The 19,227-nt window shown below is 47.8% G+C and overlaps 1 protein-coding gene across 3 annotated transcripts; it reads left to right on the top strand.

The window, feature by feature from the left end:
• Window positions 1-2,919: 2,919 nt before the first annotated feature.
• angptl1b (angiopoietin-like 1b) lies at window positions 2,920-14,685 on the top strand. 3 transcript variants are annotated; one of them, XM_086204844.1, is made up of 7 exons: window positions 2,920-3,395; window positions 4,110-4,229; window positions 4,298-4,362; window positions 6,005-6,846; window positions 10,406-10,599; window positions 11,584-11,854; window positions 13,459-14,685. In XM_086204844.1, the coding sequence occupies exons 4-7, from the start codon at window positions 6,042-6,044 to the stop codon at window positions 13,647-13,649; spliced, it is 1,461 nt and encodes a 486-aa protein (XP_086060970.1). In that variant the 5' UTR covers window positions 2,920-3,395; window positions 4,110-4,229; window positions 4,298-4,362; window positions 6,005-6,041; the 3' UTR covers window positions 13,650-14,685. The 3 variants fall into 3 exon arrangements, with proteins under 3 accessions (XP_086060970.1, XP_086060971.1, XP_086060969.1); XM_086204845.1 differs by lacking the exon at window positions 4,110-4,229; XM_086204843.1 differs by lacking the exons at window positions 4,110-4,229; window positions 4,298-4,362 and having other exon boundaries at window positions 2,921-3,395.
• Window positions 14,686-19,227: the final 4,542 nt, after the last annotated feature.

The raw sequence follows: 19,227 nt of genomic DNA, 5'->3' as shown, positions 1-19,227 counted from the left end.
GATGGTGTGATGGTGGGAAGGTGTGATGGTGGGACGGTGTGATGGTGGGAAGGTGTCATGGTGTGATGGTGGGAAGGTGTCATGGTGGGATGGTGTGATAGTGGGAAGGTGGGATGGGATGGTGTCATGTTGGGATGGTGTGATGGTGGGATTGTGGGAAGGTGTGATGGGATGATGGGAAGGTAGGATGGTGGGAAGGTAGGATGGTGGGAAGGTGTGATGGTGGGATGGTGGGAAGGTAGGATGGTAAATGGTAAATGGACTCAATTTTATATAGCGCTTTTCTACCTTAGCGGTACTCAAAGCGCTTTACAGTGTCATCTCATTCACCCGTTCACACACACATTCACACACTGATGGTGGAGGCTACCATGCAAGGTGCCAACCTACTCATCAGGAGCAATTATGGGTTCAGTATCTTGCTCAAGGACACTTTGACATGGTCACCGGGGTCGGGGATCGAACCAGCGACCCTTTGGTTGCTAGACGGCCACTCTACCCCTGAGCCATGCCGCCCACATGATGGTGGGATGGTGGGATGGTGGGAAGGTGTGATGGTGGGAAGGTGGGATGGTGGGATGGTGGGATGGTGGGAAGGTGTGATGGTGGGAAGGTGTGATGGTGGGATGGTGTGATGGTGGGAAGGTGTGATGGTGGGATGGTGTGATGTGGGAAGGTGTGATGGGGGATGGTGGGAAGGTGTGATGGTGGGAAGTTGTGATGGTGGGAAGGTGTGATGGTGGGATGGTGTCATGATGGGATGGTGGGAAGGTGTGATGGTGGGATGGTGTCATGGTGGGATGTTGGGATGTTGTCATGGTGGGATGGTGGGAAGGTGTGATGGTGGGAAGTTGTGATGGTGGGAAGGTGTGATGGTGGGAAGGTGTGATGGTGTCATGGTGGGATGGTGGGAAGTTGTGATGGTGGGAAGGTGTGATGGTGGGAAGGTGTCATGGTGGGATGGTGTCATGGTGGGATGGTGGGATGGTGTGATGGTGGGAAGGTGTGATGGTGGGATGTTGGGAAGGTGTCATGGTGGGATGGTGGGATGGTGGGAAGGAAGGAGTGTGGGAAGGTGTGATGGTGGGATGGTGTGATGGGATGGTGGAAAGGTGTGATGGTGTGATGGGAAGGTAGGACGGTGGGAAGGTGTGATGGTGGGAAGGTGTGATGATGTGATGGTGTGATGGTGGGATGATGGGATGGTGTGATGGTGGGATGGTGGGATGGTGGGAAGGTGTGATGGTGTGATGGTGGGAAGGTAGGATGGTGTGATGGTGGGAAGGTAGGATGGTGGGAAGGTGGGATGGTGGGAAGGTGGGAAGGTGTGATGGTGCGAAGGTGTGATGGTGGGATGGTGGGAAGGTGTGATGGTGGGAAGGTGTGATGGTGGGAAGGTGTGATGGTGGGATGGTGGGAAGGTGTGATGGTGGGAAGGTGGGACGGTGTGATGGTGGGAAGGTGTGATGGTGGGAAGGTGTGATGGTGGGATGGTGGGAAGGTTGGAAGGTGTGATGGTGGGATGGTGGGAAGGTTGGAAGGTGTGATGGTGGGATGGTGGGAAGGTTGGAAGGTGTGATGGTGGGAAGGTGTGATGGTGTGATGGTGGGAAGGTTGGAAGGTGTGATGGTGGGATGGTGGGAAGGTTGGAAGGTGTGATGGTGGGAAGGTGTGATGGTGGGATGGTGGGAAGGTTGGAAGGTGTGATGGTGGGAAGGTTGGAAGGTGTGATGGTGGCAGCCAAGCGCAGAAATGGAACCTCCCTCACGTCATGGATGCCCCCTGGCAAATGTGTGATTGAGGTTTCCACTTAAGTATATCAAAGTAAATTTGCTGTTTTTAATAAGTTTGGGACAAAAACCATAAACCTCTGATTTAGGACCTGTGGACACGTGCACAAACCAGAAAAGTTTTTTTGTAGGATTTTGAGAAATACAATAAACATTTTTCCAGGTTTCCAAATCATTTTTTAATCATTTTCTAAAAAAAAAAAAGAAAGTTTGTTTTCACTCAGGTTTGTGGCATAATTCGTCTGGTGGGGGCCAATGACCTGGGGGCACTCAGGTCTTCTGCCACATCAGCCTTCGCTCCTGGTCCCATGGTGTTGACAGGCTGTCAGCCAGAAATGATTCAATACATTGAGAGAAAACAGACAAGAAGAGGGAAACCTCAGCATCTGCGGAAAGAGGGTTGAAGAGGTGAAAGTCCTGGAAAAAAACACGTTGAGAAAAGAAACACTGATATTTACCTGGTGAACACGGGGGGGGGGGGGGGGGGGTGATCCCAATCCCCATTCTGGGAACCACTGAAACTCAAGACTACACAGCAGTGGGACTTTTAAAAGAGCAGAAACAGAAAATGTTTTTCCAGACATGGCTTGAATTAGCACAAATATGTGTTTTTTCAGCTTCCAGTTCCCGCCCAGACACATGTTCCTCCACATATAATTCATGTAAATTAAACAGCCTCTATTATATACTACCTGCCAACGCAGAGATACACACTTTCAATCACACTCACTAACATATGGTCTCATCCATATATGGGTCACAGGCAAGTACACACACACACACACACACACACACTCCTAGAATACAAATGTCCTGTCTATGATTAACAAAAGAAAAACACGGCATCTCCCCACGCAGAGAAGCTCCATGCATCAAAGCTTGTGCTTCCTCTTCATTTCAAAACATTCAGCTCAAGGCTATGTTTTTCTCTTTAGTCCATGAAAACCATCAGCACATTGTCCTCATACCCAAATAAACACAGCTGCCAAAAGCTCTTGGAGTGCCACAGAAGACACACACATCCCAGATAAAGAGAAAACACAAGAGAAACGCTCACATGCACAACAGACCGTCTATTATACTGGTAAAGCTACTGGATACTGGGGAGCCATTCGATCAGAGCTGATGGGGAACAGATTTGTCAGGCTGGAGCCTGAGAGGAGAGTGTGTGACTGGGTGACAGAGTGTTTATGAGCAGCAACGGCAAACTAATCTTGTGAACAAGACCTTAAAAGACTCACAGCAAATGTTCATTTACTTTCTCGGCTATGGTGAACTCTTCTGTCAGGAGGAGTCTGGTTGTTCATGTCATGACATCAGCGGAGGGGGGCCGGGCCAGGCCTCCTCTCCTCAAACAACGAGAGAAAGTCTCACCATCGGCCTCTTTCTCCCTGCGTATGGACCACCCTCCACTGTTCTCCTACCGACCGCTGCTTGCAATGCCACAGCTGTGCGCCGGCTTCCACTCTCCATGAGAGCACAGCCTGAGGGAGCCTGAGAGACGGAGGGACACAGGCCAGGAGAATGGAGAGCATGACACTGAGGACACACATCTGAGGATCTTCTGTACCTGCACCCCCTGGACCACACACCGACAAACTACAGGTAAGAAGAGGACTTCCCTTTTTTTGACAAGGAAACCAATGCTACACGTCATTCCCTCCAGTGCGTTAGTGTGGTAGTGTGTTTGCTAGACCTTCAGGCTCTTGGTAAATGGTTGTGGGGGAACAGTAACATGCTGGAATTAAAGCTTTCCTGCGTTTACTTCTGCGCTTCTGATGTGAACCTCCTGATCGTGCTGTCCCCTCGCGGACAGACCTAATCAGGGGCACCGTCAGGGGCCTAATCAGGGGCCCAGTTCTAAGAATCTGCTGGCCCCACAACAAAACCACAGCACAGTTTGAGGAGGGAAAATGGGTTCTTCTGATCGCCAGGATGTTTACGCTGCATGCTGAAGTAAAGTTGGAGTGAAATTGGGGGAATCATGTAGGGGAAAGTTGCCTGGGACTCCCAGGCGCTTTGAAAATGTTACAAAATCTAGCATTCAGACGCCAGAGCGCAACAATGTGTCAGTGTCTTCCAGCTCTTCCTGCAACCACCGCCAAGTTTGACCTGTCAGCGATGACTGCATTAATATAAATTAGCCGTCTGCATCCAGTCAGCAGAGAAGAAAATACCATTTTAATAAGTCAACAAAAAGAAGGCTGCTGTGGCTGATTTGATGAAAACCAGCAGGGTGTGAATGACAGCGAGTGAGTGCCGATGAGATCCGCAGCCGTGGCGAACGAGGCTCTGCGTAAACACTGTCATCCCTGTCAGGCCCGAGCCGGTGTGAGATTCATATTGTGGGTCTGGAGACGTGCGGACGAGCCAGCAGCCGAGGCCGTGGTATTGAGGGGAGGACCTGTGATTACAGAAACACAGGAAAAGTCTCTCTGGGTAATAACAACTGACTGACAGTGCCAAGGTGTTTCTGAGCTCTGACACATGACCCACTTTACTTGAAGGGTCTGTTCCTGGGGTTCTAATTCAGGACAGAACTGACGACTACAGCACCAGCCTCAGCGAGCCTGTAAGTCCGTGTTTAATCATTCTTAACCACTTTTTTTTCTGTTAATAAGCAATTGGCACTCAAGTTTTTCCTTCGACACTGAGAAAAGAGTATTATTATTCCGCCTTAGCAGCAGTCTGAGCTTAGGTAATGATTTGGGATCGGTCCCATGAAATGTGGTCAGGACTCCTCAGCGCTCGGGAAGAGACCACAGAAATGATTCTTCTGCTGTCTCTCCTCTGGACTCATTTATTTCTTCTTCTTGGCAACTACAAAAATCCTCCGTGGATTTGTTTCTGTGAGCGCCGTCATTAAATGTGTCATATTGTGTGCCTGTCAGATGAAGGTTACTTAACCTTCTTGGCCACATCCACCAGACTGCCTTCTGGCTGGATGCGGCCCTTCAGCCAAAATCAGCTCAAAGTTGGCTCCCCATTAGCCCAGTAGCAGAGCCAAGCCCCGGCTACTGGAGAAGGTGGGAGGCGGGATCTATCACTTAGCATGCATTTTTGAACGTCACACACTCCTGCGCCTTTCGATCTGCTGTCAAACCCGATACGAACACAACACGTACTGTCCTTCCAAAAACCAACTCCAGAAAACATAACTCATCCGTCAGGAATTCCTGCTCACCCCACCGCTGCTAGAACACATCAATTTCTTTTATTGCTCACCAAAATTCGGATTTAGCATTTTGTACCGGCCAAGCAGCTTTGACAGTGAGGCTCAGTGATTGCCACCTTCTGAATTTCTTACTACTGCACTATTCTGCATATCCTGTTAATGAAATACTGCATAGAGATTTTATGCCAGCACATTAGTTCCCATCACTGAGCAGCGCAGGTGCACTGGAAGGCTGTATGGGAGGTTCATGGAGGATCTGAACCAGGAGGTCTACAGGAAAACCAGGTCCCAGATATATTGAGTGTGTGAGACTGCAGCTGCTGGGTGGCACTGTTCTCTCCACCACACTTCACCAGGGGCATCTCTGTTTGGACAACTTGACATGTGGAACCAGCTTCCCTGGTCACGTCCCTCATGAAGCAGTCCAGACCTGGGGCCTGGTTCACTGGGCCAGAGGAGTGCCAGCAAAAATAGCCTTGAGCTCAAACTAAAAGATGAATCCAGAATTAGTCTGTATCTTTTGTGTTAAAAATCAGATTAGAAATGCACTGCTAAGTCCACCAGGGAGGATCCCTGGAGACAGAATATGAACACGTGTTCACACGTTATTTTCTCACCCATCAAAAATAGGCCTCGATCATCATCTGCAGGAGCCCAGTACTCACCCCTCGAATAAAATAACCAATGAATTCAATAAATATGCTCAGATTTCCATCAAAGTTGTGTATCTAGATGATCTTAACTTCGTTTTATCATTTCACACAGACTGAAGCAATTTGACTGAAATGTATCTAGGGAGGTCTGCAGGTTGGAAAAAGTGCTGTTTAGCACCCAGTATGCCAAACGCATGAGAGTAGCAGGGGATGCGGATTCAAAACCATCAGCTCCAGGGCTTCCAGTTCTGTGCCTGACAGTTAGTGCTAACATTAGCAGGACTAGCCTAGCCCCTGGTGGCGCCAGGGCCACCTGTGCAGGGAGAGGGGTTGCATAGCAGGAGCTGGAACCACTCTTCTAAATGTTTTTACTTTCTTTTCAACAGACCTCTTGAGTGTTTGGTGATAACTCAAAAAGGAACCATGGGACCTGGAATGTGGAGCCTGTTTACTTTGTTTGGTTTGTCCCTCTGGAGCAACAGTGACGCTATTACCAAGCACCCCATCCTGTCCCGGATACGAAGGGCACCAGAGGCCAATGGAGACAACAAGAAGTGCTCCTACACCTTCCTGGTCCCTGAGCAGAAGATCACTGGTCCAATTTGTGCAGCCCGAGGTCCTGCAACCGATAAAGATCGTGTGACACGCCTTGATGTGGCTGCGGTGCGTGACCTTCTGTCAAGGCAGCGCCGGGAGATGGAGACCCTGAAGCTGGTGGTGGACGTGGACGGTAACTTGGTGAACGAGATGAAGCTGTTAAGGAAGGAGAGCAGGAACATGAACTCCAGGGTGACCCAGCTCTACATGCAGCTGCTGCATGAAATCATCAGGAAGAGGGACAACTCGCTGGAGCTGGCGCAGCTGGAAACACGCATCCTTAATGCCACCACCGAGTCGCTGCGTCTGGCATCCCGGTACAGGGAGCTGGAGGCCAAGTATGCTGCCCTCTCAGCAATGGTGAACAATCAATCAGTGGTGATCGGGGCACTGGAAGAGCGCTGCATGCAGGTGTACGAGAACAGCAGGCACGAACAGCCACCTCCACTTGGCCCTCCTCTGGTGCAGGTGGTGCCTGAAAATATTCCTGTTAACGTGCCACGTATCACCAACGAGATCCAGAGGGACAATTCCAGATTTGCCCGGGAAAGAGGCTCTCGCTCTGGGCCGTCCCCTACAAGTGGCACCCTAGAAGTCCAGAAACCTCCACAGAGAAACTTCAGTGCCGAAGGTGGGTGCAGGAGTCATGACTGAGCTACACAAACACACCGATTACCAGGACCTAAACATTTTCATTACCTTATTCACTGATGCAGCAAAATCTGAAACCCAAAAATGTAGAGCAGTCACGACTTTGCAAGTCAACCATAACAAAATAATATGCCTGGACTTTGAGTGCAGCTGCAGGTGGGCCGTGGCCTCGTTTTCAAAGGTTAAAGATCTGCGCATTCAGCTGCAGCTCTGCTCTGGGCTCCACAGAGCAGCACACGCCAGTATGGAAATAAAAATGTTGTAATGTCTGAGCTGAGGCTGGGGATTTAAGACCAAGGAAGAAAAACCTGACCAGCATGATTTCGCTCATCAACAGAAATTCCTGACACATTTCGACTGCATTCACCCAAGAATAATAAAGTGTGTAGGATTTCAGTGGCACAGTATATGAACATGATCCTTTACACGACTGTTCCACTGCACTGCAGACAAAACCCAGGCTCGCATGATTGGCTGCTGCAAACCACAGAGTAGGGCCTCTTCTGGTATACTTAATAAAGTACTTAATAAAATACTGCATAAAGAGAATAATAGTACAAGCTGGCTGAAGGTTACTCTAACTGCTGCACACGTGCTTGTCATGAAAAATCCAACATGTCCTTTAATGAGAATTACCTTGATAAAAAGCAGACCTCAGATTCCTCAACAGTGGGATAACAAGATATCTATTTTGAATTTTGCCCTCAATGAAAGCCAGTAAATATTCAGTCGAGCTGATTGAAGCCATTCTCCTCTGCTGTGCTGGGTCACCATGTGGAGACGTAGATAAATGTGTTTCCTATTTCCCCGTTGGCTTGTGTGATCTTAATTTTCCTATTTCTGCCTCTGCCAGGCATTGACTCATCATGTAAACTCATGGCTCTCAGGTTGTCAGAGCCAACAGTGGCTTAACTGCCTCATCAGTCGTTCAATATTGTGTAATAATATCTAATCTGCTCTAAATGCCACCGTCAGGCCCCAAACTCCCTTTTCAATAACTGCATAGGTCCCTGTTAAGCCACCGAGATACCTCGGCTTTTGAGGAAGAGAATAAGGACATGTTAAATTGAGAGGAGCAACAGAACACTTGGTTCATACAAACCACGCCGGTTAGCCAGCAGTCCAGCTGGTTGAACCAAGCACTGGGCAGCCTGAGCTACAGCTAATTTGGCTTTTACTGGCCAAACTCTAACATCCATCCATCCACTGTCCTCCATTCCTACATTAAGGGTCGCGGGGGGGCTGGAAACTCTCACATTTGAAAAAAACACATTTTTTTCCAACATAAGTAACGTAAATATCATCTAACTTATCCAAACAGAGAGAAAAGTAATACGACATAAACATGTAGTGCTAAAAGCTAACTAGCCAACACTAGCCTGCACAGATTTGTACAACATACTTTAAAACTGTACCTCAAACTCTTTTTAGTTTCAGTGTTTGTGTTACTCGTGTCTGCCTTCAATGCACTCTACCAGGAGCGTGTGCAGCCCCTCTTAGACGTCTTCAGGCAAAGCAGTTTCTTTTCTGATGTCACTAAAGGACCAATGTGTAAGATTTAGTGGAGTTACAGACTGGGACCCCACATCTCCGCCCTCACTGGTAGAGCCAGCAGGTGGCCAGCAGGAGCATTCACGTACGACTTCACATTTGTCACCACTTGGCTGCTCACACTTCTCACAACACGACATTGTTACCCAGCAGGATATACCAGAGATATTTTACCCTCCATGTGGGGACGCAGCTAGAAACAGTAGTGCTTCTCCGGTGTCATGCGATTGATGTCATCAGGGCTCGAGCAGAAATGTTCTGGGCTGCACAGCCTGGAGTCCGGTGGCCCTGGTAAAGCCGGTAGAAGACGTAAACTACCACAACTCTGCGGATATGTAGCATGGATGTAGCGTTAGCCCTGCGGCTATCGGCTCAATCTCTGAGCTAGAGGAACATCTGTTAAAGTTGGTAAGCTCGTCGCAGCTTTTCTTTCCACTCCAGGATTTATTTCAATCCAACAGCTCTTGATGGTCGCAGGAGAATCTTCATGTAACCATGTGAAACACATGGACCCTTCACAGACGCGTCCATCACCCTCCAGCTCATGTTGCCCTCAATAATAGAACAGAGATGTGTTTCACCTCCTGTCCATCGCTCTCTCCTCCCTCGTCTGGACTCGTGTGGGGATGTTCACAGCTGTGGTCGCCATGGCGGCTGGCCTCAGTCAAACTACCTGGTGCATTTTTCTGTAATAGTTTGTTTAGAGAGCACTTAGCTATCGTATCGTGGCATGAATCTAGAAGTTTTCATTCTGTCACAGTATTTACATGACAGTTGACCAAATTCAATTAGTCTGTTACTTTGACTAAAACTGGATAGTATCTATACCAAATATATCTAAACTCCTGATTGCATCTGAAATCTGACTTTTTGCAGTTGAACTACAAAACAGAAATGATGTGTCTGGGAATTTAATTTCTCTGGCATTTATACTCTTCAACCTACTGCAAAGCCGCCACTTACATATTTAACCTGGAATTTGAACTGAAACTACAGTGAAAGCAACACCTATCTGGACAGACCAGGGGACAAACCGTCTCTGCTTCTCTCTCAAGAGGTCTGCCTGACAAGGACACGGGTTCAGTTGGTTGAGTTCTTAACTGCACTGAACAGTTGAACTGGACAGGGATCTAACCCTCCCACCGCTCAGGATGCGGAAAGTCTCCCATCACGAATGGTTCTGCTTCATTTATACTGGGACAACACAGCAGTGCAATTAAATGACGAGCTCCAACCAGCAGCTGGACTGCAACTGTGTGCTTGTGCTTTGAGCTACTGGTGTGAGGCTTTCACAAAGAGGATTCTCTTTAAATATAAACAGCCAATGAAAACACAGCTATTCTCACTCGTGGTGACACACTGATGACAACATGACTCTTCAGCTTGAAAGACCCAGCTGTAAATCACATTCTGCTTGAGTTGTCCAAATGTATTCAGGTGCAATTAGCTTGTAACTGAGACACTGAACATACCATTCAAGACGAAGACTGAGATAGTTAGGAACATTTTGAAAATGGTGACTGTCCAGGAGGAGCTCAGCATGGAGCTGCTGCTCCTTGGCGCTGGCTGGAGCGTCTTGAGGGTGTCATCCTCCTGCAGGAGGTATTCCGGGCACAACCAGCTGCTCAGAGGCCCTGTGGTAGACCCAGAACACACTAGAGGGATTATGGGAATGCCTCAGAGTCCTTTGGAGGAGCTGCCGGGCGGAAAAAGACGTCTGGCTTTCATTCCTCGGTCTACTGTCACCGCAACCCCGGTTGCGGATAAGCAGTGGAAAACTGATGGATGTATGGATGTTAATGTGGCAGCATATAAGCTTGTAATTGCCCGAATTTAAAAAACTTTTGTTTACACATTCTAAAAATCAGTTTCTGAATGCACAAATATCCGACGGGTGATTGCAGCTCAGGAATACTTTGAAATGCTCCATCATGACTGTAGCAGAATATTCAAATGTAATACTACTGCAAGGTCTCTGCTTCGTCCAGGTCCATTCAGAGACTGTCTGGAGGCTCAGGAGGCCGGACACAGCACCAGCGGCATGTACCTGATCAAACCTGATGAGATGGAGCGGCCGCTGCAGGTCTGGTGCGAGCAGGACATGGATAACGGGGGCTGGACTGTTATCCAGAGCCGGAAAGATGGATCAGTTAACTTCTTCAGGAACTGGGAGAACTACAAGGTAACGACAGTGCCACTTGCCCTTGACCCACTCTTGCAAAGCACTCATCCAGAGAACCGTCCACAGGAACCTCTGAGGTGTTTGGGGCTTTCCCGGGTCACAGTGCTTGTGTTTTTACTTACAGTCAAATTTAATGTCCTGTCAGCAGCATTATTCATCTGAGGTCATTTAGTTTGAGATTTCCAGAATGAAACATTAGACGGCCCACTGGAAAGGTATGTTCCACAGGGTTTCTTTCCCAAACTGCTGCGGTGCCTTTCTGGATGGATGGCTGGTCGGCTTACTGCGTAGCGCCATATGGGTCCTCTCATCAAAGCTGTGTGAGAAAAGTATATCACTGCTGGCAGACTTGGCCGTGCACGGTTCCATTCAGCCGGCCAGGCTTGTGCATGTTTAAGTGGAGGCTAAATTGCTCTCCTCAGCATTGATTTGCTTCTCCTGCTCTCCCACAAAGCCACCACATGTACACACACACACACACACACACACACACACACACACACACACACACAGCACCCGGGAGGACTGAAACCCTCCATCATTCATCATCTGCTGGCTCCCTCAGCTAATCCACAATCACAGACCTCAACCTTCTCCACCAGTGAGGGTTCTGGAGGCACATGGCCAGACGGAGATTGCTTGTGGTTCCTCGGCACAGATGCCCAGGCCGGTTCCACCATTAGCCATGATCGAAGGCTTCTCTGGGGTTTCAACACTGAGCCACGCTGATGATTATTTTCCAGTATGAGTTTTACATCACGTCTCTCCAGAGGAAGTTCAATGACAGGGTGGGATTCCTTCTCACCAGGGCTGTGGCCTTTTAGTTTGTCAGAACTACAGACCATGACATCAAAAACAATGTTCACGGGTTCTGCTCCAAGTAGGTTTGATGTTCTTAAACAATTCTCATGTTTCTAAACAAGCAGAGGGCATTACTGTCTATCATCTCTCTGTGACCTTCCCTCTAATCTTCCTGTGACTCAGAATGGATTCGGCAACATCGACGGCGAGTACTGGCTGGGCCTGGAGGGCATCTACAAGCTGGGGAGGCAGGCGGACTACAAGCTGCAGGTGGAGCTGGAGGACTGGATGGGCAAGAAGGTGTATGCTCAGTACAGCAGCTTCCACCTGGAGCCGGAGAGTGAAGGCTTCCGCCTGCGGTTGGGAACCTACCGGGGTAACGCCGGGGACTCGCTCAGCAGCCACAACGCCAAGCAGTTCACCACCCTAGATCGAGACAAGGATGCCTTCACCGGTACGTGGAGCCAGAGTTCTTGTCCTCTCCAGAGGGTCTCTAAGGATGTGTTGATACTCTCCATGCAGCAACTAGTTATTGATAGAATAGTGATCACCAACTATTGCTCTGCATGCTCTATTTACCTGGTTGAGTTTATAGAGCAAATGAATCACATGGTTCTATATGCTATTAAAGTGCTTTTGAGATATTGAGGTTCAAAACTCACATCGTGATCTCAAAAACTGCAATGCACTAAAAGTTAGGATTTATACTAACAGATCATAAAAAATACCATCAAACCTGAGAGGAGGAAGTCACAGAAACTGGTAGTGTGAATTTAATCAACCAGAACTTCAGATTCTGTAGCTCAGGCGGTTTTAAAACAGAGTCTTATCTTAGCTTGTCTTACCTGAGACTAACCCTTATTGAGATTTTGTCAACTAAAACAAGATTAAAGTCAACAATAATCAAATGACTAAAACAAGAAAGTAATTCTTCACCCAAAAAGTGTTTTGTTACCTTTCAAGTACTCAGTAATAGTAGTACTCAGCTCACTAAGAGGCTGTTCCCTCCTGCATCACTTCTTCGTGACTCCAGACAGCAGGAAGAAGCAGCCACGTAGATTTAGCTTGAAGCTAACGGAGACAGACAGCTAACAGCAGCTAGACTGTCCAGAAACGTCCGTTCACCACCTCTCCAGGGGGTCTGGTGTGGTCCAGAGGTGTGATCAGTGATCCACTGACACTTTGACTGGAGATAAAGACCTGCTAACTTTAACACGTCCGGTTTGGCACCTCAGTGAACCAGTCAGTGCAACCGGGAACTCTTTTCAGTCTCCATTAGCTTCAAGCTAGGTAAGTCAAGTTGAATTCATCAATGAGGCTTGTGTTTGATGTTGCAGCGTGTGGAGCCGCGCTGCGTTGTATGCAGTAGCTACAAGAACAATAAAGCTATCTATCTAAATGGATGTGGCTGGCTCTTTCTGCATTCTGGAGCCTCTGGGAAGTAACACAGGAGGGACAAACGTATTTGTGAGCTGAAGACTTCTGTTGGTGAGCACTCGACAGGTGAAATGCACTTTTAAGAGGAGTTTCACTGTAAGGCTCAACACAGACGTCAAGGCCAGTTTTTATCGACTAAAAGTAAAATAGTCCGTGGTTTCTGACTGAAACACTCAAATTTACTGGCAACTAAAAGTGGACTAAATAAAACAAGATTATAGGGTGATAAATATGATGAAAAGAACAAGGACTTTCAACACAGGAGGACGAGAACAACATTTAAAAATGCTGCTAAATTTGAGACTATATTGAACTGAGGGAAGAGGAAGAGGAGGGGCCATCTGTCACGGCGTTGAGGGTTATTAAGTCACGTTTGCGAAGGTCGATGAAGGACGGCTGATCAGACAGTCTTTGGATCTTGTGAGTATTTGCATCAGTGGTGCCTGGATCGTTTAGTTCTGTCTTTCCAGTGGAACACGGTGTCTTTGCCTCAGTTTAAATGAGCGTTCAGCGGACTGCGGGATGCTCTTACATACCTGAATCGTCACCTCCAAGGCAAACCACACACTTCTTGTACTGAAGTGAACTGAAGTTCATTGTTTGTTTTTAACCTCACAACAGGAAACTGTGCCCACTTCCACAAGGGAGGCTGGTGGTACAACGCTTGCGGCCAAGCCAATCTCAATGGCGTGTGGTACAATGGAGGCGTCTACCGAAGCAAATTCCAGGACGGGATCTTCTGGGCGGACTACGGTGGAGGCTTCTACTCCATGAAGTCGGTCCGCATGATGATCCGACCCATCGATGGCTGAGATCCTGGGAGCCTGGCTGGTGCGGGGGTGAAGCTGGTGGCCCACGGACTTTCATCTATGACTGGTTATGTCATCAGCAACTGGTTGAGCCTACAGAAAAGAACCACAACAATGGAGAGAACCAACTGTCAGTAGTGATATGAACTGCCTCCTGTAACAGACATGGACTGGGTTGCTCTTTTCATATATGTATATCACTATAGAGGCATACTAGAGGGACTTAGGACTATTCATAAGCCTTTAACCACCAAACATATAACACGGTGGAGGAAAACTGCCAGTGCAGTTTTTTGCAGCTACTAACTTCATGCTGCCCGCGTGATTCAGAAAGTGAGTGTTTTCCTCATTACTGGGTCTGCGTTGATTTCATTCATAAGCTTTAGCGTCACATGATCCAAACACAGCTCTTCCTACCTCGCCAAGTTAAACGTCTGAGGGAGACACCCGTACATGACTTGCGCTAAAGTTGCTGGAGCTGGAAAATACATTCTGTTCTACGTAGATTTATTTAGACTTTGTATTCACCTCTGGATCTCCTTACGTGTTCCATGTACATTTGATCACGCCAAATCAATGCTGATTTTTATTGTTTTTCTGTTAATTTAAACTTCTAATGACCTTTGTACTGTATTTCAAATGACTTTGACCGAGTGCAAATGACCAGAAACCCTAATTTATATGTACAATTAAGTTATCAGAGCCGTGGAGGGTCCGGGCGTGCTGGAGGACCCTACAGAGACCAGAGCTGATCCTCCTCTGAGTGTATGGCAGTCACTCTGAGTGTGCTTGCATGTATGGAAATTGACGTTTTATGTCTCTCTCATTTGGCTCTTGGTTAAATTTCAGTATGACTGTGTGAAAAACAAGCATTGTTAGGGGAAAAATGATGGAGTTATGTTTTGTTTTTTGAGTGGTTTTTCAAGCACAAAACAATATGCCGACCAAGCGTGTTAAGAGTTATAGGCGTTGAGACAGACAACGAGAAACACATTTCTTAGAAGCCAGACAGGATGGAGAAAGAAAACGAGCAGAGGGGAGGGGGGAGGGAGGGAGGAAGGGAGGAGGGGGAAGAACTGGGATGGAATCGCTCCAGATTTCCAAGTTATTTTTTCCCCCCTTCTTCCTTTTAAATACACAGATTTACATTCTTTCCACCTAAAACTGCTCGAACTGTATGTTTTCTTAAAAATATCTTTCATTGACTGAGTTATGGGGCCCTGCACTCTGTAATCACCGCTACGAAGGAGAGAGCATCCTCTCTGGGGGAACATCAGTGTGTGTGTGTGTGTGTGTGTGGGGGGGGCTGCTTTGAACAACAGCAGTGCATCCTAGCACACATGAAAGACCCAGAGCCTTTGGTGCCTGTGATCAAAATAGACCCTTTGCCCACAATGCCCCCCCCCCCCCCCCCAACACACCCAGCTCGAGGGAACTTTTATGAAGACAAACAGAGTGGAGACGTCTGGACATGCAAGCTGTTTATGGACCTGTGAAAGACCACATGGCACCAACGAGACATTTACTCAGCAAACAAGAGAGTCCCATTAGTGAGTCCCAGTGGTGAGTCCGAGCGGTGAGTCCCAGTAGTGAATCCTAGTGGTGAGTCCCAGTAGTGAATCCTAGTGGTTACTCCCAGCGGTGAGTCCCAGTGGTGAGTCCTAGTGGTGACTCCCAGCGGTGAGTCCCAGTAGTGAATCCTAGTGGTGAGTCCCAGGAGTGAGTCCCAGTAGTGAATCCTAGTGGTGACTCCCAGCAGTGAGTCCCAGTAGTGAATCCTAGTGGTGAGTCCCAGGAGTGAGTCCCAGTAGTGAATCCTAGTGGTGAGTTCCAGTGGTGAGTCCCAGTAGTGAATCCCAGTAGTGAATCCTAGTGGTGAGTCCCAGCAATGAGTCCCAGGAGTGAATCCTAGTGGTGAGTCCCAATGGTGAGGCCAGGGAGTGAATCCTTGTGGTGAGTCCCAGGAGTGAGTCCCAATGGTGAGTCCCAGTAGTGAGTCCTAGTGGTGAGTCCCAATGGTGAGTCCCAGTAGTGAGTCCTAGTGGTGAGTCCCAGTAGTGAGTCCCAGTGCATTCAGAGATGCACAGGGGAAATTTGGGGTCCAATTAGGGTGCATTCATTTTACTAGTCCACCATGTAACCGTTCCATCATGTTACTGGTTCACGATGTTACTGGTTCACCGTGTTACTGGCTCACCATGTTACTGGTTCACCATGTTACTGCCCCACCATGTAACTGGTTCACCATGTTACTGGTCCACCATGTTACTGGTTCACCGTGTTACTGGCTCACCGTGTTACTGGTTCACCATGTTACTGCCCCACCATGTTACTGGTTATCCGTGTTACTGGTTCACCATGTTACTGCACCACCATGTTACTTCACCACCATGTTACTGCACCACCATGTTACTGGTTATCCGTGTTACTGGTTCACCATGTTACTGGTCCACCATTTTACCGGTCCACCATGTTACTGGTCCACCATTTTACCGGTCCACCATGTTACTGGTCCACCATTTTACCGGTCCACCGTGTTACTGGTTCACCATGTTACTGCCCCACCATGTTACTGGTCCACCATGTTACTGACCCACCATGTTACTGACCCACCATGTTACTGGTCCACCATTTTACTGGTCCACCATGTTACTGGTCCACCATGTTAGGCCTTGTGAAACTTTTTGTTACAATAATTTTTTTACTTTCTATTTTTGAACAAGTTATGTCTTGTAGTCATGAATTAATGAAACAAATGAACAAGTTATATCTCATGGGCTCAAAGTAACTACATTTAGTGTAACACACACACACACACACACACACACACACACACACACACACACACACACACACACTCACACACACCACTCTCATGGCCAGCACTCCAGGGCTCCATAAAACAGAAATTATGTTTTTGGTTTTTTTCATGTAGGCTACATGCAAATTCTAAGCTTATCTTGTGGATGTGAGTCCTTACAGATGATGATGATGATGATGATGATGATAATGATGATGATGATGTAATTGTTGACGTTTTTCCAGCTCATTAAAACAGATACACAAAGGAGGTGCACGACCAGTTTTTTTTTTATTCTGAGGGTTATTTGTGTGTCATGGTGTCAGGGAGAACCGGATCCTGATGTCTCGTGGGTCGGTTGCACCTTCGTCCGGGTGACAGGCGAAGGGTGAGTCATCAGTCTGACTCAACACCTGAAGCTGTATTTGTCCCAACGAATGACTCGTAGTTGGTGCTTCACTCACACGTTGACTAGTCAGTTCAGGAAATCATTTGTCTGCTGAAAACGAGACAAGAACATCAAATTCAGTGTTTGTGTTTGGATGATTGGGATGCTAACTTTTGCTTAGCATGAGTGTTGGCCTGTTTGTCCTCGTGAGCAATGAATCTGAATGGGCCACCTGTCAGTCCCGATAGAGACACACCTTTAGGCTGAATTCTGCAGCCAAAACACGCTCACTCTCTCCTTCCTTTTTAAGGTGATTGTGTGTTTTAGCTGCTACCTGATGAATCTGCTGCTTTAGCCAAGCTGGACCAATGATGTGGGTTTAATCTGGGTTTAGGGGCAGGAAGGTGTGAGACAAACAGTTCTTCGCTGTCAGTAAGCAAACCTCCAAGTTTGTAGTCTCATCACCTGCCTTCATAGGCAACTATGCACATCATGCAGCGTTGAAGATTCCCCACTAGTCATTTATTCCATGAATTCATCAGGATAATGTTGAGTTGATAACGCCAGTGCCGAGTCGTGTCATTTTCTCACAGGCTTCCGTACATCAGCTGGTTGCAGGTTTAGCTTCCCTTTTCAGACTTGGAGGCTTGGGGTGTTTTACAATTCATGTCCAAACTTCAAACCGGTCGTTCTCAAGTGTCTGACGGCTGGAGCTGTCATTCCCATCTGAACATTCAAAGCTGTAGATTGTTTCAACTGTTCATCTGCATTTCAGCTCGTTACACAACACAGTGGGTGCTCAAGGTTTTTGGTGAACAATGAGGAAGTGGTCATGGACACGTCCACAGCCCTGTTCAGCTTCTGATTGGCTGGTGCTTGGTGCCTGTGGCGTGAGAGCCAATCAGAGGAAGAGTAGGATGGTGTTTGCAGTCTCCAGGTGGAAAAACCATAAACAATGGTTTATTTTAGGTGGAGGACTTGCGAGGGTATGACAGAATTTTTTGGCTAAACCCCCAACATTACCTGGGTAACACGCACTTTTTTTTAACATAATGAGCAATAACTTTTAATTGGTGATCTTTAGAGGTGCATGTAGATGTGATGACATCGCCCCTCTGAGAGTAAAGACACACGTCATGCTCAGTGGAGAGCTGCACCCCTCCAGCTCCCACCAGACCGTTTGTTGGGGTGCGAGGTCAAGCACACTTGCACAAGCCGTGTGTGTGTGGGGCACGCACACCCCACCCTGCACCGCCGGGTCCTGAGCTGCCCAGCGGAGACCAAACAGAGACCTTATAATGTTTCTTGAGGGTGATGAAAGCACGAGTTTAATGTCAATATACCGTATGTTTTCCCATTTCCAGCCATCCGAACTGGCCTCCTTCCTGTCACAGTGCTGCTTCTCACACCAGCCCCCCCCCCCCCGCCCAACTGCCTGTGTGGGTTGCTCAGTCAGTCTTCCATAACTTCTCCTCACCACACACTGAAACTACACACTTGAAGCTGCAGTGTGGGGTTGTGCAAATGCATGATTGGCCCTCAAATCAAAATGCTAAGCAGCCAGAGGTTGGACCAGGTGACATCCTGGTGCCGCTGGCTGGACCACACTCAGCGCCGCTGCTCGCAGACTGGGGGACAGCCGTGGAGGTGTCAGAGGTGAAAGCACTCTTTGTCACCACGTGGAGCGTGGAGGTCGTACGAATCACCAAAATGGCTCCAGGCTCAGAAGATTCCCGAGAGAAGAGAGTGTCTCCCCAGCTTCCTGCTGTTTGCTTAAAGACATCTGGAGGGAAAGTGACTAATTCACCCACAAATCCTCAATTACTGTCAACCACCAAATCAGAGGACAGAGTGTTGAGATGTTTTCTCTAAAAATAAGCACCACGAGGCCCTTATGAGGCTGTTAACACCTCCCAAACTGTCCTTGTTTCCTGTGTTCTTTTGATTTAAAGCTTGAGAGTCACTTCTTCTGAAGGGTGGATGTCTGAGGGGTCTGGAAAGGCTCAGCGTGCTGAGGACTGTTCCAGTTTCCATTCTGCTTCACTCAAGTGAGTGAGAGGATGTGAAAATGAGATTTATTTTACTAGCATCTTTGTTGAAGAAGAGAATGCAGCCTAGGAACAACCAGACATCTGAGACGTGTGTGTGTGTGTGTGTGTGTGTGACTTGGTTTACAGCTGCCTGTTAACAAGCCCAGTCACTAAAATCTGCCTGTTTGTGACCAACAGTCAGATGGTTTCCATTGTTCATGTCAGGACATGCTGGTTTGTTCTAGACTCAAGCACTGACCCCCCCCCCCCCATGATCAAATGTCTTTCCTTTTAAAAACAAACCCTGTGCAGTCAGCGTTAGTCACTGAGTGGGCGGAGCTTCTTGTACGTGTGCTATAGGAT

Source organism: Aulostomus chinensis, chromosome 5 (assembly GCF_037954235.1).
Source record: "Aulostomus chinensis isolate RoL2024-O1b breed Wild chromosome 5, RoL_Achi_v1.0, whole genome shotgun sequence".
Taxonomy (NCBI): domain Eukaryota; kingdom Metazoa; phylum Chordata; class Actinopteri; order Syngnathiformes; family Aulostomidae; genus Aulostomus; species Aulostomus chinensis.
The sequence above is the reverse complement of the archived record's forward strand: the minus strand, read 5'-3'. Positions and strand labels throughout refer to the sequence as shown.

What these genes read in the sequence shown, in the direction of transcription:
- angptl1b (XM_086204845.1), top strand. Translation starts at nt 6,042, where the DNA reads ATGGGACCTGGAATGTGGAGCCTGTTTACTTTGTTTGGTTTGTCCCTC. An exon ending in GAGAAACTTCAGTGCCGAAG is followed by an intron (nt 6,847 to 10,405) that starts GTGGGTGCAGGA and finishes TGCTTCGTCCAG; the next exon opens with GTCCATTCAGAGACTGTCTG. An exon ending in GGAACTGGGAGAACTACAAG is followed by an intron (nt 10,600 to 11,583) that starts GTAACGACAGTG and finishes CCTGTGACTCAG; the next exon opens with AATGGATTCGGCAACATCGA.